This window comes from Rhamphochromis longiceps, linkage group LG5 (genome assembly GCF_057381845.1).
Source record: "Rhamphochromis longiceps isolate RC_006_pf linkage group LG5, R_longiceps_female_GT1.1, whole genome shotgun sequence".
Classification (NCBI taxonomy): Eukaryota; Metazoa; Chordata; class Actinopteri; order Cichliformes; family Cichlidae; genus Rhamphochromis; species Rhamphochromis longiceps.
This window is the reverse complement of record NC_140561.1, coordinates 27,795,193-27,817,014: the sequence shown is the minus strand read 5'-3', so window position 1 is coordinate 27,817,014 and position 21,822 is coordinate 27,795,193. Positions and strand designations below refer to the sequence as shown.

Here is a 21,822-nt window from a genome sequence, read left to right as displayed (position 1 = left end):
ACAGCATGACGACAGACTGAGGCAAGTGCTGGAGAGAGCAAGAGCAAAAAATTTTAAGCTGAACAAAGACAAATGCAAGGTAGGCCTGGAGGAAATTAAATACCTTGGCCACATCTTCTCGGCAGATGGTTTGAAACCAGATCAGAGCAAGATAGAGGCAGTAAAGAAAATGCCTACACCAGAGTGCAAAAAAGATGTGGAGCAATTTCTGGGTATGGTGACATACCTAGCAAAGTTCATTCCAAACATGTCACAACACACAGCGCCATTACGCGGCCTTACCAGAGATGATGCTGCATGGCAGTGGGAAGGTGAGCATCAGCACGCATTCAACAAATTGAAAACAATTCTTACTGAAGCTCCTGTGCTCAGATACTATGATGTACAGCTTCCAGTAACACTATCTGTCGATGCTTCTAAAAGTGGACTCGGTGCTGTCTTACTACAAGATGGCAAGCCAGTTGCTTATGCATCACGCTCATTAACAGAGACTGAACAGCGTTATGCACAAATAGAAAAGGAGATGTTGGCAATTGTGTTTGGTGCAGAGCGTTTCCATCAGTATGTGTATGGCAGAGAAGTGAACGTGGAGTCAGATCACAAACCACTAGAAGTGATAATGAAAAAGCCGTTGAGCAGTGCTCCAGCAAGAATACAGAGACTCCTAATGAGACTGCAAAAATATCAGGTACAAGTACAGTACAAGCCAGGAAGTGAAATGTACATCGCAGACACATTATCCAGAGCATATTTGCCAGTGACCAGCTCATCTGATAATGAGATAGAAGACCAGGTGCACATGGTAATTTCCAACTTACCTGTGACAAGTGCAAAACTAAAGGAATTCAGAAAGGAAACAAGGAATGATATGACACTGACTAAACTTACAGAGACAGTTCTGGATGGATGGCCAGAAACAAGAAACCAAGCTGCAACAGAAATCCAAGCGTATTGGAATTACAGGGAACAAATTTCAGTAGTGGATGGAGTTCTGTTCAAAGGAGAGCAGCTTATTGTTCCTGCAGCACTGAGAGCAGAAATGCTAAAGCGCATTCATGAGGGTCACTTGGGTATTGAAAGCTGCCGACGCAGAGCGAGAGAAGTACTCTTTTGGCCTGGAATGTCACAGAGTATCACAGAGATGGTGAACTGCTGTGATGTGTGCAGTACTCACCAGAAACGACAGAACAAAGAACCACTACATCCACATAGTGTTCCTGAAAGACCTTGGCAGAAGATAGGTGTGGACCTATTTACTTTTGACCAGCAGGAATATCTCCTCTTAGTGGATTACTATTCCAAGTTCATTGAGGTTGAGTGGCTGAAGTCAGACACAAGAAGTGCAACAGTTATCACTCATCTTAAGTCACAATTTGCCAGACACGGGATTCCTGAAACGGTGATTTCAGACAACGGACCACAGTTCAGCTCCCGTGAATTCCAAGACTTTGCAAAAGAGTGGGAGTTTTGTCACAACACTACGAGCCCCCACCATGCACAGTCAAACGGAATGGCAGAGAGAGGAGTACAAACAGTGAAACTCTTGTTAAAAAAGGCAAAAGCCGAGGGGAATGACCCGTATCTATCATTAATGAATCTGAGGAGTACACCGTTGGAGGACATTGGAGCGTCACCAGCCCAGCTGCTAATGGGTCGACGCATAAGAACAAGACTTCCAACAACATCGCAAAGATTGAAACCCCACATGGTCACTAAGACAGTGCAGCAGTTGTTAGAAACAAGACAACAGAAACAGAGAGAATACTTTAACCAAGGAACCAAAGCACTTAAACAACTGCAGGTTGGTGACACTGTCAGAATGTGGCAACAGGGTGTATGGAATCCAGCTCAGGTGACAGGTTTATCTGAACATCCAAGATCTTATGTTGTTCAGATGCCTGATGGACAGACATATAGAAGGAACAGAAAGTTTCTAAGGCAGTCAAGGGACAACCAAAACGTAACACAGCAAAATGAGTGTGATGAAACACAGGGACAAAGTGAGATGGACATGCAAAGTACAAATGTCACTCCCACAGAGTTTCCAAGTTCCCCACCCAAAACTGCGAGTGGACGTATTGTTTCCAAGCCCAGAAGGCTTATTGAGGAATAAAATGAACATTATGTTTTGAGCACATGCTGTGATTAAAAAAAAAAAAAAAAAAAGTGTTCACTAGAGAGAAATGTGAGTATGCCAAGAGGCATTTTTTTTTCTCCCTTTCTTTTTTCCCTCTGGTCATGGGCCTTGAGTGGTGTTGTGAGTTACTTTGTTGTTTGCCCCTGTTGTTGAAAAAAAAAAAAAAAGGGGGGATGTCATGATATGAGTGAACAGTTGTTGTTTAAGGTGCAGTTCATGTGGAAGCCACCGGAGGGTGGTGTGGAGATAATAAAAAAGTGATGGCTAAAACCTAAGACGGTGTCATGTCTGCTCCCTGAAGTAATATCGTAACACTGACTACGCTCTTTCAGCTATGGGTAAAAAAACAAAACAAAAAAGGAAGCCTGGGCGTTCTTCCTCTGAGAAAAACAAAAGCGTTGTCTGGGTGAGAAATTTATCTCAAGGTTAAAATCAAAACAGAGAAAGGAAAACAAGGCGAAACTAGTATAGTTAAGGTAAGAGTTCATTTGTTCCCTTCTAAGGAGACGAAATATTATGTTTATAACACAAACCAAAAGTGAAAGTAAACCTGGCCGCCTTCCTGTTATACAATTCTGTTCGGTGCATTTTCAGCTTCTCTCTGAGAAAAGATGTCTTTCCAGTCCGAGGAGGATCTTTCCTGTCCCGTCTGCCATAACATCTTTAGGGATCCTGTTTTCCTGTCATGCAGCCACAGCTTCTGCAAGACTTGTTTGAAGAACTGCTGGGCACAGAAGCTGGAACAGCAGTGCCCAGTCTGTAAGAAAATGTCAGAGCAGAGTGACCCACCCTGTAACTTGGTCCTAAAGAACCTCGCTGAGGCCTACTTAAAAAAGAAAAATCAGAGCGCTTCGGCAGGGTCTGAGGTTCTGTGCTGTCTGCACTTTGAGAAACTCAAACTCTTTTGTCTGGACCATCAGGAGCCAGCCTGTGTCATCTGTCGTGATTCGAGAGCACACGTCGACCACAAGTTCTGGCCCATCAATGAGGCCGCGCAGGATCACAAGGAAGAGCTTCAGAAATCCCTAAAACCATTACAGGACAAACTGAAGGTCTTACAAAAAGCGAAGGGAAACTTTGATATAACAGAGCAACACATTAAGACCCAGGCTCAACAAACAGAGAAGCAGATCAAGGAGCAGTTATAGGAATTTCGCATGTTTCTAGATGAGGAAGAGAAGACCAGGCTGGCTGTTCTGAATATAGAAGAGCAAGAGAAGAGTCAGCAGATGAAGGAGAAGATTGCTGCTCTGAGCAGAGAGATGGCAGCTCTTTCGGCCACAATCAGAGCTGCAGAGGAGGAGCTGAAAGCTGAAAACGTCGCTTTTCTGCAGGACTACAAGGGTACAATGAACATGGTCCAGCTGTACCCCCAGCTGGATGACCCACAGCTGGTCTCAGAAGCTCTGATAGATGTGGCCAAACACCTGGGCAACCTGGGTTACAACATCTGGAACAAGATGAAGAAGATGGTCTCCTACTCTCCTGTGATTCTGGACCCAAACTCTGCCCAGCCAAATCTCCTCATCTCTGAAGATCTGACCGGTGTGAGCGTCAGTGAGAAACGGCAGCTTCCCGACAATCCAGAGAGGTTTGACTTCTACCCGATTGCTATGGCCTCCGAGGGCTTTTATTCAGGCACTCACAGCTGGGATGTTGAAGTTGGAAACAGCACAGACTGGAGAGTCGGTGTGTTAGCAGAGTCTGTCAAAAGGAAGGGAGAGCCGCAATCTGGATTATGGAGGCTAGGGTTTTATAAAGGTGAATACACCGTGCGCTCCCTGCCAGAGTCTTCCATCGTTCTTTTTTTAAAGGCGGTCAAGAAGGTCAGAGTTCAGCTGGACTGGAACAGGGGGAAGGTGTCATTCTCTGATCCTGACACCAAAACACAAATACACACCTTCACACACACTTTCACTGAGAAGATGTTTCCATACGTAAGTAATCTGAGTAAAATCCCACTGAAGATGTTGCCCGCATCAGTGAAGTAGAGTGGTAGTTTATAGCCATGAAGCCAGAAGTGGTGGAAATAAACACACAAATTGCATGACAACTAGTTAGAGAGCTCACATGATAAAACTATCCTTGTTTAAAATAAATAAATACACTTCACAGTTATGACACATTTATCTCATATTAATACTATTTAACTGTAGAGAAATGATTCAGCTTAGTCTAATGGGGCAGTTTGTTTATATAGATTTGGGGTACAAATCCTTTTCAGAGGACGGTGTTTTGTAGCTTTATAACCATATGTAAGGTGGCTTTTAAATTCTGTGATACCAACTGTTACAACCTAAAAAACCTTGGGGCGACTGATTGTAACGAGTCTCAACTGAAATTGAATTTCAGTCCAATATGATGAATCCTTCTTTTGTGTTGTTTATGAGACACTTTGGTAATCATACAAAAGAGAAGTGATAATCTCAGCTTTAATGCTTGAATGTATAAAATGATGTGTTTGTGTAAGTAACAGATTATCTGGCATTTATGTGGATTGCTCCAGTTAAACAGTTTTCATTTTAGGAGGTCAACAGATATGTTATCTACTAAATGTATGAGGTCTGTCTGTTTTTATGTTTGAATTCAGTTATCCAATATGTGGCTACTAAAATACTTTACACTATAGCGAGTCAGCTCTTTATTTCTCTTATGTTGAAATGTTTTCCCAACAATGCATTTCGTTTTCATTTCCTTCTGAATGTTTCTTTCTATTTCAGTTCCTGTTAGTTCCAGGTGTTGTCATTTGAGTGCAGCTTGTATTTGTTTTGGTTTCCTGCACTGTAATATGGATGATTTAGCAGGGGAAAACTGATGATGTAATAGGTTTTATAACACAAGTTATCATGTAGACATCCTATTCTCAATAAACATTTGCACCAATACCTGCTCGGTTGGTTTTGTTGACAAACTGGATTAAGTGGGACTAAACCTGAAAAAATTAGCTGGATATTTTATTTAGTTTTCTTCAAGTTAGTTATTCTGTTCCATCCAGTAACATCAAATCACATCTCCGTGACTACAGGACCAGAGGTTTGTGTTATCACTGTTATCTTTAATGTGCTGATTGGTTGGTAATTTAATGTTAATTTTCCCTATGATAAATGGTAAATGGCCTGTATTTGTATAGCGCTTTACTAGTCCCTAAGGACCCCAAAGCGCTTTACACAACCAGTCATCTACCCAATCACACACACATTGATGATGGCAAGCTACATTGTAGCCACAGCCACCCTGGGGCGCACTGACAGAGGCGAGGCTGCCGGACACTGGTGCCACCGGGCCCTCTGACCACCACCAGAAGGCAACGGGTGAAGTGTCTCGCCCAAGGACACAACGACCGAGACTGTCCAAGCCGGGGCTCGAACCGACAACCTTCCGATTACAAGGCGACCTCCCAACTCTTGAGCCACGATCGCCCCATGTTCTCGCTAACATGTGAAACATAGTTAAAAATACTGGAATGATTGATGGAGTCATTCTGGTGCCTGTCACCAGGCATGGGAAACTTAAACCTGCTATTCTAAGTCTTTTATAAATCACAGGAGACGGCCATGTCGCCGATCATGCCACGCTCGGTCGGATTGCAATCATTCATCAGCAAAGACACTTCCACGGGTTAACCACTTAGTGAACCATTTCCACAAAAGCTAGGTATGACAGCATGAAACAAGAGATGTTCTCCTTTTTTTAGTATCACTTCACTGTTCTCAAACCCAAATCTTAATCTTCAAAATGCACGTGAAGGATGGAAAACATTCATGATTTTGTTGTATCCTTGTTTTGGGTGGAAGTGGATATTTGAAGAACTTTGTTCTCAGCAGAGTTATTACAGTTTTGTATTTTCTAATTGGCTTTTATTTGAATTCCATCCAAAAAAAAATTAATTCAGTTTGATTTTTGGTTTGTTTTCTGAGTGGATCTGCTTAGTTATATTATTTGAAAATATTTATAGTTTAATTTTTTTTTATGGTTACAGTATTAATTTTGGTCCAAACAAACTCAAAAAACAGTGGGTAAACTGACCCCAGGCCATGAAACAAGGACCACAAACAAAAGTAATGAAAGAGAAAAAAAATTCTGACAAACGTAAACATTTCCACAATGGCATACAGCAGCAAATCCAGGGAATTCAGCAACTAGCCAAAAAAGACAAAACAGCAAAACCCATAAATGTCCATGACAGGAACACTGACAACTGACCTTGTGCTTATTAAACTAGCACAAAACGATGCCTTCAAAGAGGACTTACAAATATTGAGTCATTTGTCAAGGGACAAATTTTGTTGGGGTAAACAATGTACTGTACCAGATGGTAAACTCAGTGAAATATTCAGTCTGTCTGAATGTTTGTTCCTTGATCTCATATATGTCTGCAGATCTACTGATTGCTATAAAACAGTTTTATAGGTAATTAATGTTATGTCATTTATTTTATTTTTTTAAAAACCCATACACTTACCACCTTGCCTCCATGATTTCAGATGATTTCAGAGGCCTAGAGCCATATTACCTCAAACAGTTTACCTCTGTCCCCCCACCCCACACTTCAACCAGGAAAATTTGTCCCAAAAGATCTGCATGCTGGGAAAACGTGGCACAGAGTTCAGTATGTCAGAGGAAGTCGGGAGGAGATGGACTAATGAATATCTGTCAAACATCACCCATAGACACTTGTTTCCAGAGTACCAGTGTGTGAGTGTGAAGCAGTGTGATGATCTTTCCATAAACTGCACAGGAAACACATTCATTGCTCTAAATCAAATGTTAAACTCTAAAATGCACTGGATGGATGAAGATCATTTTGTAGGAGATTTCTTTAGAGATTTTCTTTATTTGGGATTCGATATTTAAAGAACAAGATGCAAGAAAACATTTGGCAAGCGTGACATGTTTGTATTACAGAGGCTTGAGCACAAGTAGGATAACATGTACAACAACAGAATTAACAGATTGTAGCTAAATACTTAAAAAAACCTCATAAAACCTCTTTTGAAAATACCCTCTCTAGACTCTGTTGGATAATTTTAGAACCATTTCCAAACTCAATGTACTGTATCCATAAATTAAACGCTGGATGCCATAGAACTTCCTGCAGCTAAATGGGCAAAAGACAGAATAATCATGACTGGTTCTGATGCGTCCAACACACTCACAGCAACACTTATTAATGGCTACCTATCAATTTCTAAAATAGATTTTATTTGATGTTGCTGTCCAATCTGGGCTCATGCCACTGTATATTTCAAATGTCCTCACATCGTACAAGCAGGTCGTAACCTGAGGTCCTCAGCCGAGGCTCTGCTATCCCACAATCCTGTCTTTGGAACAGTATCTCTTTCAGGCTTTTCCTGTGCCTCCACACCTCCACTTTGAGCATTTGTTGTCTTTCATAATTATTTAAATTATCTTGTCTCAGTGATCATTTTAAATGTAATTTATTTTTTATATTAGCTTTAATTGGCTGATTTTTCATTCTCTTTATTACTCATTTGTATCTCCTTTTACTTTTGTCTCTTGTAACTTTCTTTAGAAAGATGCCTTATAAAGTTATTATCATTTTTTAAAAATTCAACCATTTCCCATTTTTAATAACATTCATATAGCAATATAATCTTTAATGATTAGTCTCATAACTACATTAGCTAATTGATTTAATTGTGTTACTAATGGGAATAATTTAAGTCTTTCTAAAGTAAAAGTCAGACTATTCCCTTTAGCAGTTAATCACTTCTGGCTTTAGCGGGCTTCATGGCCATTGCGGACTTTGCAGATCTTGCTGCAGTCCATATAACCCAACAATGTGCGACAAATGAGGGCTGTGTTCTTCCAACGGTGCTGCCACTGAAATGGGATACAAAAACATCTCCTCACCAAAAGCCAAAGTGGGATGCATGTCAGGACCTGGGGGAGGACACATTATAAATAAATCAAATTGGTAAAAAGATGAGATGCTTGATGTCAGACTGTGTCACATACCACTCAATGCGGACATGCTGGCAGCACCAGCTGATGTGGCATGGACTCTGTAGGGTGATGCTGGGATGTCATCACCTCCATATTTTATAATGATGGTGTACCAGCCGTCACGGTTGGGGACGTATGATACCCGGTATGTACCGTCCCCGTTGTCATGGATGCTGGCCTGCTTATCTTTACCACCCTGGTCCTGAAGAGGAAGGAATGGAAGTTAAAGTGATATCTGTTTTACCGTATGTATATAAGTGTGTCTGATACAGACCACGACGAGCACGCTCAGTTCACCCTGGCCAGCATCTTTAGCGTCAATGTTAAACTCAGCGGGAAATGTGGCAGAGACACTGCTAGTCAGCCCAGGGCCGCTGGCTCGTACTTTGCTGGCATCGTAAGTGGACAGAATCCAAAACCTGAAGAGACCGAAAGATCAGAGACAATCAGCACAGACTCTGATTCTCAGGGCACAACAGTATGAACCACAGCAGCAACCAGATATGAAAATGCCCAGATATTTTAGCTACAACCATCTGACCAGTTTATGCCAACTGGCAAGAGATATTTCTTTACTGGTGTCCGTTTAAATCCAGAATATTATTTAAAATCCATCTCCTCACATACACGGTCCCAAATAATCAGTGTTCATCTTACCTTAAAGACCTGATAGTACCATATCACCCCATTAGAGTACTTTACTCTCACATCGCAGGCTTACTTGTTGTTCCCAGAATAATATAAGTAGAGTTGGAGGCAGACCCTTCAGCTTTCAGGCACCACCTCTGTGGAGCCAGCTCTCAGATTGGACTGGGTAAACAGAAACCCTCTCTACTTTTAAGATTGGGCATAAAACTTTGTTTTTGGCAAAGCTTATGGTTAGGGTGTGATCAGGTGACCCTGAATCCTCCCTTAGTTACGCTCCAATAGGTCTACGTGTTTCTTCTTCACTCACCTTGTGTTTATACCCCGCTCTACATCTAATCATTAGTTATTATTAATCTCTGGCTCTCTCCCACAGCATGTCTTTTGTCCCGTCTTCCTCCCCTTACCCATACCCAGTCACACCAGATGGCTGCCCCTCCCTGAGCCTGGTTCTGCAGGAAGGTTCTTCCTGTTAAGAGGGTTTTACCTTTGCACTGTCGCCTTCATTTGATCGTTGAATAGACAAATCAGAAGCACAACCTCTAAATTAGTTATTCATTATCACACACAAAAAGATTCTGATGCTGAACTTTTTACTGTGTCTAATTTTGAAAGGTGCTGAATAAAAAAAAGAAAGTGAATTTTAACCCACCTCAAAATAAAATGTACAAAGAAAAGACAAGACAGGACTATGTACTTCATCCAATACTAAAAAAGGCCCAAAACGTAGATCATCAGATGGCCCACATCAGATTAAACCCAGTGAGAATTAAGTCATCAAAGCAGGTAATGATAGTATCCTAACACTATCAGTCATTTGTATTTTTCTCCTAAATCCCAAACCCAGTAGATTTTTTGTTAGTATTCTCAGGAATATTGACCTTACTGGAGTCCACCACACCCTTTAGTGGGAATTCCTGTAGACAGAAAAATTGGATACCTTTCTGGCTTGTCAGGAGACTGGTGCCTCTCACTGGTCAGATCTTCGGAGACGGAGCGTTCTGGATGACCAGCGTTTGGAGTCCCAGGAGCGTAAAAAACCACCCCCTTCATCTTGTTCCAGATGTTGTAAGTCAGGTTTCCCAGGTGCTTAGCCATATCTATAAGAGCTTCTGAGACCAGCGGTGGATCATCCGTTGAGGAATACTGCTTGACACTTTTCAGTGTAGCGCTGTAGTTCTGCAGGAATGAGACATCTTCAGCTCTCAGCACTTCCTCTGCAGCTCCTATTGTTTGTAAAAGAGATGGCATCTCTCTGCTCAAAGCCGCAGTCTTCTCCTTCATCTTCTGACTCTTCTCTTGCTCTTCCTTCTTCAAAGCGGTGAGCCTGACCTTCTCTTCCTCGTGTAGAAACTGGTGAAACTTCTTAAACTGCTCCTTGATTTGTTTCTCTGTGTGTTGATCTTGGAATTTTATGCGTTGCTGTGTTATATCAAAGTTTTCTTGCACTTTTTGTAAGACCTTCAGTTTGTCCTGTAATGGTTCCAGAGATTTCTGAAGCGCTTTCTTGTGATCCTGCACAGCCTCATCAATGGGTTTGAACTTGTGGTCGACGTGTGCTCTCGAATCACGACAGATGACACAGGCTGGCTCCTGATGGTCCAGACAAAAGAGTTTGAGTTTCTCAAAGTGCAGACTGCACAAAACCTCAGACTCCACTGAAGCACTCTGATCTCTCTCCTGCAAGTAGGCCTCAGCGTGGTTCTTTAGGACCAAGTTACAGGGTGGGTCACTCTGTTCAGATATATTCTTACAGACTGGGCACTGCTGTTCCAGCTTCTGTGCCCACCAGTCCTTCAGACACATCTTGCAGAAGCTGTGGCTGCATGACAGGAAAATGGGATCCCTAAAGATATCATGGCAGACGGGGCAGGAAAGATCCTCCTCGGACTGGAAAGACATCTTTTCTCAGAGAAGCTGAAAACACAGGTTTTCCTTGTCGTCGTCTCTGTGTCGGTCTTCGGTCTTTAAGCTGAAGCTTCTCTCTCGCACTGCTTGTGCTTTTCTCAGAGGAAGAAGAAATTTCTGGTTTGGATAACCAGCTACAGATTGCAGTTTAACGAGAACAAAGGTGCGTTTTGTTAACCAACAACTGCGAAAAATATTTAGATGGTAGATGTGTCACTTATTTAATGTTTAACAGTGATTGCGAGGTACTGTCAGTTGATCAGAGCTCGTTAATAGTACATCCAATGTGGGAGAAAGTTAGAAAACTAAAACTTGACATTCCTGGCAGTGCGTTTGCTTCAAACTTGTTCATGATGCCTTTAACACAGCTGTTATTTTTTTTCCACAAATATTGCTTTAGCAGTTTGAGACGATCCTTAGGCACAATAGAACTGTGGTTGCCATGTAAGTAACAACAATCACTGCATAAGATGTGTTACACAAATTGTCAAACAATATAAAGGCAGAAACATGCTTCAATTATTTCCTAATAAAGAACCAAGATTTCTGAAATGTGTATAGTTAATTACCTTTGCCATCAAGTGAAGGTGGGTGGGTCTTTATTTTTTATATTAAGGCCCCCCCACTATCACATCAAACATTAGCTCCAACAGGCACAGATGGGTTTTTAATAGAAGAGGGAAATAAAAACACCACTCACCAAGCAATTTCCATAATACCCGAAACAATGAGATTTTCTGCTCTTACCTTTAAAGTACAATAATGTGCTTCTTGTAAACTAAGTCTTTACCTTTAAATGGCACTGGATAGATGAAGGTCATTATGCAGGGATTTCTTTAGCTCTGGGTGGAAAGGATATTTAAAGTACGTACTTAATTTGTGATTGGTCCAAAAATACTAAAATATATTTTTCAGCTATTTTTTGTGACAGCATGTGACATATTGAGGAAAGAGGATCCCGTTTATGAAAAATTAGTGGATTATGGGATATTGACAGAGTACAATCAGAGAATTTATGTTACAATGAGGAATTAATAGGTGCGTCGATAAAATTTAAACTTAAAACCCAATGTAAATAATAGATTTTTCTCTTGCTCCTCTATTCATTTCTAATCCTGCCCACTCTGGTCACTCCAGCACAAATCATGGCACCATAATCCTGCTATACAAAATGAGGCACACCAACATTTGGCACTAAAGACAGTTGTAAAAACTCCTGCCTGCCAAATAAAAGGCAGCTTTCCACTTGCATTGTGTGCCAATCCAATAAAACTGGAAGACAGCTGGAGACATGACATCAATGAAATGAAACACTTAACTCTGACATTCTAACTGTTCTTTATTTTAATTATCAAATGTACATCATATCTCAGGGTTTAGTTTCACATTAAAACACCAATTCCCCAATACAAAATGAGAAGTTTCCCCTTAAACCCCACAAACAAAAAACAAAAGAACCCCACAACTTTCATCTCTTAAGTATCAAAAGTAGCAGTGATAAGGCAACATTAAATTCATGTAGATTTTCAGATTTACACAAAAACTAAAGTTCTGGCCTTTAATTTTCCATCTTAGATCTGTTTTCAATCAAAACTGAGTCAGATCTGCTCGTATGAAAATACAAGAAGAAACAAGCGAGAAGACAGGAGGACATCTAAACTCCAGCACATAATTAAGTAGTCTGTTGAACAGTGCAGGAAACAGTAAGGCATCTTAAACAATCATTGACTCGTTATGGCAACCTTTAGTACACGTGGGACTCTGGCAGCTAGTTTAGGCGCAAGAAACATTAAACATCAGTAGTTGGCGTACAGTTTGACAGTTTAGTTTGTCTTGGAGTAAATTAATGACACGGACAACACAAAAAAAACAACTCAAAGACAAATCCAGTTCTCCTTTTTTGAGATGATCACTTTTCTTTTTTCCATCACAGTGGTTCAGTAATTTTGTTGAGGAAAGGTTCTGCACAGACGTGGTGATAACTGCCCGGTTCCCAGCTAAACCAGTAGCATATTCTCTTCATCGTGCATTTAAACTATAGGAAACCTCATGTCAAGGTGAAATTCCAGTTATGCATATATCTTTTTGCACATAGGTATTTAAAAGCTTCGGATCTACTCGTTTCACTTCAAACTTAACATATTCAGTTCAATACCAGCTGATGTGCAGGTGTTGTAAAACCAGCAAACGTTAATTCACGAATCTAGGATAAAAATTCAAGTGCAAAATGAGCCAATTGAAAATTGCAGGGCAGTTTTAAAATTGACAGATTTTAGATCTTTTACCTTCAGTCAGTTCAATCTAGTAAACTAGAGTACATCTACCATTCCGCTTCAATGATTCACTACCAGAAAAGTGTCTAAGAGTTCAAAGTCTCTACTCAGTGGTGCATTTATTTTCTCTAATGTTTTTTTTTAATTCTGACATTGTTCTATATCAAGGAGAAACATTTCAAAATGTAAATGAGTTGCTTCAGAAAATCCTCAAAAATCATCTGATTTGAGCTGAAAACAAAGTTAGCAGAGAAAACGTTGCTCAGCAGCTTGTTCACTGGACAGTTATTTGTAGTGCAGCTAATGTGTCTTAACTCAAATGGGGATGCAAAATGGTGCCGGAGGAGAGACGGAAAGTTTCTTGGCTCATCAGGGGACGGCGACGTGGAAGGGGGAGCCCGGGATGTGGTCCTCACCCCACTTGACCACCAGGATGTAGTTGCCCCGTTCCTTCAGCACGTAGCTGACGTTGTACTGCAGGTTGCCCATGTGTTTGACCAGCACCTCATCACAGGGGACCTGTGGGCCGTGCACACCCACCAAAAGCATGTTCTTACCTGGGAGGAGGTAGAAGAACATGTATGATAGCAAATTAATCTTTAAATATGTGACTTTTCATCTTTGAGTTTTAACCTGTGCACTGAAAGGAAATACTTAAGTTATTCTCTTAAAAGATGGCTTCTACACGCAGTTCCTCCGTACCTGCTTTGCTGCAGTCGACAGTGAAGTTGCTCCTCTGGCCCACAAAGCCCTTGCTCAGGCCAGCTCCTCGGCTCACCACCTTGCTGGCATCGGAGTCACCCAGCCTGGGCATGGCGCTCTGCGTGAAGCTGCTGGATGCCCGAATTGCCGGATCCAGTGTCAGGGTTGATGTCTCGCTGGCGTTTGTTACATTTACAAGGCGAGGACCTGAAAGGCAGGAAAAAAAGTTTAACTTTACCATGTGGTGCAGGCAGATTCAGCCATTTCTTGTTATGAACCACTGCCAGAGAGGTTATGTGAAGTCTGCAGTTTTCGATCCAGCAGTTTATATTGCTTTAAAACCAGAATTTGGGCTTGGATGAACTTGAAAAGTGATCCAAATCTGAATCACGGAACATTTGTAACCAGCTTTAACTAAGAGCAGCATTTTACCTGTGACTTTGGCCTTGAAGGGACTCCCAGTGATGTGGTTTGGGCCTCCGTATTTAATGCTGATCAGGTAGTTTCCAGGTGCCATGGGAGTGTACTGCACCTTGTAGCCTTCGGGAACCTCCTGACAGTCCATCTTTACTTTTGACGGGCCCTCGATGGTCACAGCCAAGGACCCGGGGCCTGCCTTAGTGTTGTTAATGATGAACTCTGACTGGGTACCTGCAAGATTTAAGTGATGTTTTGTTGAACAACTCCAAGCTGGTAAAACCGAGCAGTGGATAAATCACACTGAACTTTGCTCAACTTTATGCTCTAAACAGGCTCACAGCAGTTATGAAGTGAAAAATTTAAGGCTGCAGCAGGTAAAACAGTTACTCACCTGTTGTTCCTCTCTCCAGTCCTGATCCGTATGCTGAAACCAAACCAGGCTCTCCAGTCTGTCCTGGTTCCCCGACTCGGACCTGGAAAGGACTTCCCGGGATGTGAGAGCCATTGAATTTGACATCAATGGTGTGGACGCCATTCTCCCTGGGGATGAACCGGATAGCGTACTTGTCTAGAAGACAGTACAGAAGGGTCTGTTAGCTGCAGCGATTTCATAGTATGTGCCTTTGTTCTTATTGAAGTTTCCATAAATCCTCTGGAAATCACCTTTACAATTAAAAAAAACAAACAACAACAAAAAACAAACAAAAAAAACCAACAAAAACAGGCACGCGCACACACACACACACACACACACACACACACCTCTTTCCAGCTCTGTGACGACACACTTCTCCAGAGCTCCAGAGGGACTGTGGACTTTGGCATCCATCTTGCCTTTGGCTCCATTTAGACGCACCGCAAAGGATGCTGGGTGATTCACCTTCAGACCAGACTCCTGTTGGTTTCGCACAAAGTCAGTGTACAGGACGGACATTTGACGAACAGGAAAAACATCTTAAACACACACACACACACACTCTGGTTTTTGAAGATCAGAGTGCTAAAGACAAATAACTTCAGTGCATATCCTCTGCTCCACTCTTACCTGAGCTCCACTTAGTGCAACTCCAGCAGACAGACTCAGAAGGGTTAGACTGTCAGTAGATTAGTCTTATTATGAGGAAAAAATGTCATAAAGCTGATCTACTTTCTGGTTTAAAGTGTTTCCATCTCCTTGGTCTTACAGCAGTGATTCATTATTCTCATTAAGAACCGAGATCTTTATCTTCTGTCTGAACTGCAAGAGCCGAAATGAACAAACATAAATAATGCAGACAGAGCAGAAGAATGTCTCAAGCGATAGACAAAAACAAACTACAGTCTCTAAGAAGACACAAGGAAGTCTGTCTGCTGCAGCTGGGACACCCAGGAGCTGATGAAACTGATGATTGTACTGTTAAAAGCCTTTAAATGAAACACAAGAGAAACACCAACAGTTCCACACCAGACAAAGCGAGGGATGACCAGAGCCAGGCAAAACTGCACGGACGACTTCCTGACCACAGGTACCCAAACTCAGCCACTCGAAAGAGCTTTTTACTTTACATAATAAATCTAGTACAAACCTGTGAAACAGTGGCCACCCTTAAGATAAAATGCACATAAAACTCAATTTATAAAAGAAATTTCTTCATCGTCTACATGATAAAGTCCTTCAACCCAACAAGCATCTGGAAGCTTTGCTGGGATGTCTGCCATTCAAACCCCAATTACCATGTTTATACTGTAGTATCTAAAAGTCTACACCTGACAAACCCACACCTGTATTATAATTACATTAAATACTAAAAACTGAACACTTTCAAACAATTAATAAGAGCTAAACTAAAATGAGTAAACCCACTCAAGACACCAAGTGAACCTAAAGCGGACTGAACCCTTTTTTTAGTCAAAGTGGAAACTGTATGCGTTTGCCTGGCTGCGGTCATATCCATGAGAGCAGTTGCATAAAGAACTTTAGTTTAACTTGAGTATCTGTGCAGCTGTTGAGGATCGACTGACTCGGGCTGTTTAAGATGTCGCTTTGAATCCAATTTAAAATCAATGATTAACAGCCCAAACCATTCGAGTCCTTGCTTTGGTAATGAAGTCACATTTTTATGCAACTGCCTCATCAGCACCCTTTAATCAAGCAGGGCAGGCTGGGTGTGGAGGTGTCTCCTCGTGCCTCACCTGAAGACCTGCAACAGAGAGGCGACGGGCGTCGTTCACTGGAGCGACAACAGGAACCAGGTAGGGGCTGTCGGGTATGTGCTGGTCGTTAAACTTCACCGAAACCTCATAATCACCTGGAAAAGGAGGCGGGAAGAAGGAAACTCAGTCTAACACATCAGCAAACAGCCAGCAGGTAAAGCGTGAGCGTGTGTGAATCATCTACCAGGCTCCTGAGCGACATAAGAAATGCCGCAGGATCCGTCCTTGCGGTCATCGAAGGAGATCTCAGCCCTGCTGGGTCCCTCCACGGCAACCGACAGACCACCAGCTCCTGCCTCTCTCGTCCAGATCGTGAATTCAGCTGGTGAAAAGATACAAGAAAACTGAAAATTCACAAGGCACAGATCCTTCTCCATCAGTCCACATTTTAAAAGTACTTGTGTAAAAACCAATGTAGCACTGTGTGAACCTTTTTTTGACAACAGTGTTGGCTGTGGCACAGAGGAACAGGATGAGTTTCTTTAATTTTGACATTTAATGGACAGACTTTTGGATCCGGTGTTCTGTGCGTACCTGGCTCTCCTGCCAGTGCTCCCTCCAGTCCTGGACCTCCGGCCCTCACCTTGCCAGCCCCGCCCTCACCCAGCGGCCCCACAGTGAACTGGAAGGGGCTGCCTGGCACGTGCACGCCCCTGTACTTGACGCTCACGCTGTGCACGCCCATCTCAGTGGGCACGAAGCGCACACAGTAGGCGTCGTTACCCGTGGCCACGAGCTCTGCTGGCTGACTGGCTCCAGAGGGGGAGGTGACCTCAGCAGTGACGTCCTGCATGTCGATCGCTGAGAAGAGAGGAAGGAGACATTTATACATTTACATTTGTTGACTGATTCACCACATGATCATTCATGAGTTTGTCATTTTATTTGTTATTCAGATCAAATTAAAGCTGAAACATACCAGAACCGGTTGCTGTGACCGTAAGGACAGGCATGGCAAATGAGAAAAGGAAAAGGGAGGTTTAAGGAAATTTAACTCAAATTAAACTGTGCTACGACCTCCAAGAGACATAATCAGAAGTAACACAAGGTCCTTCATACAGTGAACAACTGCGAGGTTGCTTGCACAGTGCAAACTTTACCATCCAGTTCACAACTTACTGATCAAATGCAACCGTGCAAGTTACCCAAGAACACCTACCTTGAGGGTCACAAGGGTTGCTTTTATACATCTTTAACCAGTTGTCTTTATCAATATCATAACACAAAAATAAAAACTAAACTAAAGTTCCCCTAATCTTATATTGGTGCTGCTGTAGGTAGGAGCAGCCAAGCACTCCCTTGTTGCGTGTGTGATGCAGAAAAATTACTCTGTATCAAAACAAACTGATAAAAGATGAAGTGGAATCTTTCATGCCCACTTAAAAAAAAAAATAAAGCAGTTAAAGCTAGTTTTACAACGCACCCTCCACCCTAGCACTGCGTCCCAAATAGGGGGCATCAACAACCCAAACACCCCTCACTGCTCTGGCTCCCCCTGCCAGCACCAGACCGGAGAGGCCAGAGACTAGCCGGACACAGCCAGGAGACAGGTTCTGATTCCGGGTAGCAGCAGAGGATTGAGTCATGGGAACGCTGGATCTTCCAGACCACCAGAGAGAGCAGTAGGAGCGGTAGGTGGTGTGAGAAAGGAGCTGCCGAGACAGGACGAGGAGGAACCAGCTCACTGGAGGAAAAAGATGAGGAAGAGAGCATACAGAGGAAGGGAAAGGATTGAGGGGTAGGAGAAGGGAACAAGGCAGTAGAGGAGGAAACGAGGAGAAGCTGAGGAGAAGGAGAGACATGATTGACAAGAGAGAAGAAAAAAAGTAAAAGATCGATGAAAGATAAAAGGCAGACAGGAAATAAGATGAGTGAAAAGTTCTCATAGAAAGGGAATGATAGAACAGGGAAATAAGAAAAGTTAAATGTCAAAGAGACTACAGACTACAGAGCAGCAGCGAGGAAAACTGGGAAAAGCTGGAGTTTCAGACAGAGAGCAGCTCTGATCTACTTAGAGAGACGGCCCAAAACAAAAAAAAAAATCCATTTGGTTCTATTTTTCCTGAAGTTTGTGTTACACACACGCAACATCATGAACATAGTCACCAAACGTCTGTGTACCTGGTATCTTTAGGCTGAGGTCGCACACACTCCCGACACTGGCGACAGACGCCGCCTTCTGTCGTCTGGTGATGCTCTCCCGAATACGACCCTCACCCGTCACCCTCACTGTGAACGGACTTCCTGTTGACGCCACACGTTCGTTAAGTTGCACGCTTCATTAGAACACTGAACAAACTGTTTTTCAGCTACTTTTGCTCCTCTCTACCTGGCACGTGCTCCTCAGCGAAGCGGATTGAGACGATGTAGTTTCCAGGTTCGGTCGGACAGTAAGTGACTCTACAGGTCCCGTCCTCCATGTCCCCTGTTTGGATGTCTACTTTACTGGGACCTTCAATGGACAGAGCCAGACCGCCATAACCTGGAAACAGATCGCCATCATTGGCATTGATGTCATTATTATTAGTGCTTCAAAGGAAGAATTTTGAGTTTATATTAGAAAATAAATGCATTGTTTAGAACAGGCTGACACTGACCTGCCTCCCGCGTGTCGACTATAAAGCTCGAGTTGCTGAAGGTGGTTCCCTGGACGAGGCCGTCACCGTGAGCTTTGACTCGACTGGCGTCGCCAATCTCAGACTGGACGACCATGATGGTGATGGGACTGTTGGCGACATGACGACCATTCTTCAGGATGCTGACCTGGTGCTCGCCCACTTCCCGGGGGATGAAGGAGATACCTGTGAGGAGGAGAAAAGAGTTGAAGGTGAGAGGAGCAATTTCGGTAAATGTTGTACTCATTTGTTTCAAATGTGCCTTTGTGGATCTTACCGATGTGGTTGTTGGCCATCCTCTTCAGCAAGCAGGGCTCGTCACGTCCAGAGGGCGACCTGATGCTGGCGCTGAGCAGGCTGAGGTCCGTCTCATTGATGTCCAGAGAGAAATCTGCAGCCGAGCCCAGTTTGACCTGAGAGCGCCGCTGGTTGTCCTCTGAAAGACGAACAGAAGTAAGAAGGTAAAGTGTTAGATGACAAAATATAGCAAACCCAGTGTAGACTACAGTGGCTAAATTATTGAGACGAGAACTGTAAAAACCCATTTCTTTAATGTTTAAAAAAAAAATAATCTGATTTCATGTCTACATCAGTAGCAAAATAATCACTTGTTTAAACAAGCTCAACTTTTTTTAAACAAGTGAGCTAACAAGCTACACTGGTAGACAATTTACAGTACTAATATTGTGCATTGGTGCCTGACCGGTAATCCTGGCAGTGAACGGGCTGCCAGCAATGTGCTCGTCATTGTATTTGACCAGGATGTTGTAGTCTCCTGGCAGCGTGGGCAGGTAGCTGACAGTGCAGGTCCCGTCTTTGTTGTCCACACAGCTGATCTCTGCTTTGGACGGACCCTCGATAGCCAGGTCCAGACCTCCTGGAGAGAGAGACGGGCTTGGTCAGCGAGACTGAACTGAGTCAAAACAGACTGTTAAATAATGAAAAATAAAATGTATAACCCGTACCTTCAGAGGCATCCTCTGTGAAGACTGTGAAGGTAGCCAACTTGTTGGCGACACCATAACTCAGACCAGGACCGTAAGCTGTGACGTTGGGACTGCTGGCGTGATTCACATAGAACTGAAGGGGAGATTCTGCAACACAGAGTGAACCTAATTACAGCAAACTAAGTTTGCAGTAGTAGTAGTAGTAATAATACTGTGAAATTCATGAGCCCTCAGTAAACCCAACCAGCCACTTCAGAACTCAATTCATACACCCCACCAAGATTTATCCTGACAAACCGAGGCCCCTGTGAGGAGCAAGCTCAGTAGTTATCACTATAAGGGTTCTAATCATGGTGCTAATGTCACATGAGTGTGTGTTTACCTGGGATGTGTGTGCCGTTGTATTTGATGTGCATCTCGTGCAGACCGGCCTCAGTAGGAGAGTACTGCACTGTGACCGTCCCATCCAGGTTGTCTGTGATTAGAGGCTGAGCGGATTTACCTGAAGGCATCAACACCTCACCTGTAAGAGAAGTTTCTTGATTAGCCATTTTTATAATGGAAGAGTCAGACTGTCCATTTATTGGTCAGTGTCTTAAACTCTGATCCCCTTTAACATATTAGTTTGTACAGACTGTCATTTCTAATAACTAAACTGATTATATTAACCCATGAATGTCTCATCCACATTTCAATTTACTGGTTACTCACATCTGTCGATTCACACAAAAAAAATAATATACTGCTGCAGGTGGCAGAGTATGCAGGTTTTGTACCGCAGAGAAACCCAGAAAGCTGAAAATGTGTCCTCAGCCTCTGCTGATCTGAATAAATTGCATTTCTTGTGTTTAATCACTTACCGTGTGCAGTGAAGTTTTAAATAACTTATGAAAATTTTTCTAGAATTGCTGGTGCTTTTTTTTGTTATGATAAAACCTTGTGTCTCTCAACACCTCAAATAAGCACAAATTCACTGAGACCATCCATCCCTTTCTTCCTTACCGGTGATTTCTCCCTTCCTGAGTGCGAAAGGAATCACCATGTCGAAAGGTCTGAAGCCACTGCCGTTAACGCTCGTACCATCTAGCTGGTAGCTTTCAGACTTCACCTGAATACAAGACAGGCACAAAGACAGACTTTAGCATGTCAGTGAGGGGGGGAAAAAATAAAATAAAATGTTCTCAGCAACCTGAAATGCAAGCATGCTGCCTCCAAGCCCCGCCCACACAAGGGCATCCTGAAAAGGAGTTGTGCAATGAAGGAAGGATGAGGAAGGAAGAGGTGGATGACTGTGATGATGGGGTGACTGATGCAGCCACAGTGATGAAGAGTGCACCAAGAAAGAAGAGGAGCAAAGGTTACCACCACAACACCTTTGTGCAATGCATCTCGCACACAGATGGTGGTTTGTGAACGATGGCATGGAGGAAAGAAAGTGTTTGAGTGAATACACTAAGGAGTGCAGTGAGAGAGAAGTTAAGTGTTCAACCAGCAGCCATTCACCCGCAACAGAGAGGGTGTGTGGGAATATAAAGTGTGTTCTATAAATACTGTCCTCCAAACAGTGAAAAAGACGACCTAAACCACACACTGCAGCACAGCCTTAACCAACCCTGGGGCCTGTACTACAAGGCAGGTTCAACATTCCCAGGATTTCTCTTTTATCTGGTTCAAGCCATCCTGACAGAGTGATCAGACTAAGCGGTCACATGAAAATGGACAGGTCTTAAGAATAAAGCCTATTCCAAAGGATGAAAGCTCTCAGCTGTCAACAGATTTATCAGTATCAACTATAATTACAATTGTATATTATCTTGCATCATAAAAGGAACATGGTGATCATTTTTAGTAGAAAAAGTCATGACGTGTGGGTTAACTGAGTGAGTGGATATCCAGTTTCATGTGACCGCTGATCCAATATGAGGCTAAAGGAATCCAGATAATAGAAAGATCCCTGCTTGAATAACTTAGTACAGCGCTCAGGTGAGCTGAAGAACATTGCAATATCTGTGTCT

The 21,822-nt window shown here is 42.8% G+C and overlaps 4 protein-coding genes across 8 annotated transcripts in view; 2 read left to right on the top strand and 2 right to left on the bottom strand.

Annotated features, from left to right (window-relative positions):
- Positions 1-2,476: 2,476 nt before the first annotated feature.
- Positions 2,477-5,010, top strand: LOC146670229 (E3 ubiquitin-protein ligase TRIM39-like). Its single transcript, XM_085407982.1, has 2 exons — positions 2,477-2,613; positions 2,732-5,010. The coding sequence occupies exon 2, from the start codon at positions 3,295-3,297 to the stop codon at positions 4,126-4,128; it is 834 nt and encodes a 277-aa protein (XP_085264108.1). The 5' UTR covers positions 2,477-2,613; positions 2,732-3,294; the 3' UTR covers positions 4,129-5,010.
- LOC146670230 (nuclear factor 7, ovary-like) lies at positions 2,749-3,285 on the top strand. Its single transcript, XM_085407823.1, has one exon. It carries the CDS (start codon positions 2,749-2,751, stop codon positions 3,283-3,285), a length of 537 nt encoding a protein of 178 aa, XP_085263949.1.
- Positions 5,011-6,979: 1,969 nt separating the features above from the next.
- LOC146670228 (E3 ubiquitin-protein ligase TRIM35-like) lies at positions 6,980-10,733 on the bottom strand. The gene is made up of 4 exons (XM_085407981.1): positions 9,690-10,733; positions 8,379-8,523; positions 8,117-8,306; positions 6,980-8,041 (listed from the first exon to the last, which is right to left on the bottom strand). Exons 1-4 carry the CDS (start codon positions 10,649-10,651, stop codon positions 7,887-7,889), a joined length of 1,452 nt encoding a protein of 483 aa, XP_085264107.1. The 5' UTR covers positions 10,652-10,733; the 3' UTR covers positions 6,980-7,886.
- Positions 10,734-11,982: 1,249 nt separating this feature from the next.
- The window catches only part of flnba (filamin B a), a 62,600-nt gene continuing 52,760 nt past the window's right edge, over positions 11,983-21,822 (bottom strand). For 4 of the 5 annotated variants that reach the window (XM_085407069.1, XM_085407070.1, XM_085407071.1 and 1 more), the window contains 16 exons: positions 20,810-20,915; positions 20,190-20,330; positions 19,826-19,954; positions 19,564-19,737; positions 19,138-19,296; positions 18,843-19,046; positions 18,575-18,727; positions 18,367-18,489; positions 16,780-17,046; positions 16,430-16,567; positions 16,225-16,340; positions 14,815-14,947; positions 14,444-14,620; positions 14,065-14,283; positions 13,633-13,839; positions 11,983-13,487 (listed from right to left, as the gene is read on the bottom strand). In XM_085407069.1, the coding sequence (XP_085263195.1) occupies positions 13,300-13,487; positions 13,633-13,839; positions 14,065-14,283; positions 14,444-14,620; positions 14,815-14,947; positions 16,225-16,340; positions 16,430-16,567; positions 16,780-17,046; positions 18,367-18,489; positions 18,575-18,727; positions 18,843-19,046; positions 19,138-19,296; positions 19,564-19,737; positions 19,826-19,954; positions 20,190-20,330; positions 20,810-20,915 (2,634 nt within the window). In that variant the 3' untranslated portion in view covers positions 11,983-13,299. Of the gene's footprint in view, positions 13,488-13,632; positions 13,840-14,064; positions 14,284-14,443; positions 14,621-14,814; positions 14,948-16,224; positions 16,341-16,429; positions 16,568-16,779; positions 17,047-17,164; positions 17,177-18,366; positions 18,490-18,574; positions 18,728-18,842; positions 19,047-19,137; positions 19,297-19,563; positions 19,738-19,825; positions 19,955-20,189; positions 20,331-20,809; positions 20,916-21,822 lie in introns of all 5 variants that reach the window. The other variant, XM_085407067.1, reaches the window with a different exon arrangement.

Bases quoted from the DNA above. Each gene is read 5' to 3' on its own strand.
- LOC146670230 (XM_085407823.1), top strand. From the start codon at position 2,749: ATGTCTTTCCAGTCCGAGGAGGATCTTTCCTGTCCCGTCTGCCATAAC.
- LOC146670229 (XM_085407982.1), top strand. From the start codon at position 3,295: ATGTTTCTAGATGAGGAAGAGAAGACCAGGCTGGCTGTTCTGAATATA.
- LOC146670228 (XM_085407981.1), bottom strand. From the start codon at position 10,651: ATGTCTTTCCAGTCCGAGGAGGATCTTTCCTGCCCCGTCTGCCATGAT. The intron at 8,524-9,689 runs GTATCCAATTTT...CGGTCTCTTCAG, and splicing joins TCTCCTGACAAGCCAGAAAG to GTTTTGGATTCTGTCCACTT. The intron at 8,042-8,116 runs GTATGTGACACA...GTCCTCCCCCAG, and splicing joins CAGCATGTCCGCATTGAGTG to GTCCTGACATGCATCCCACT.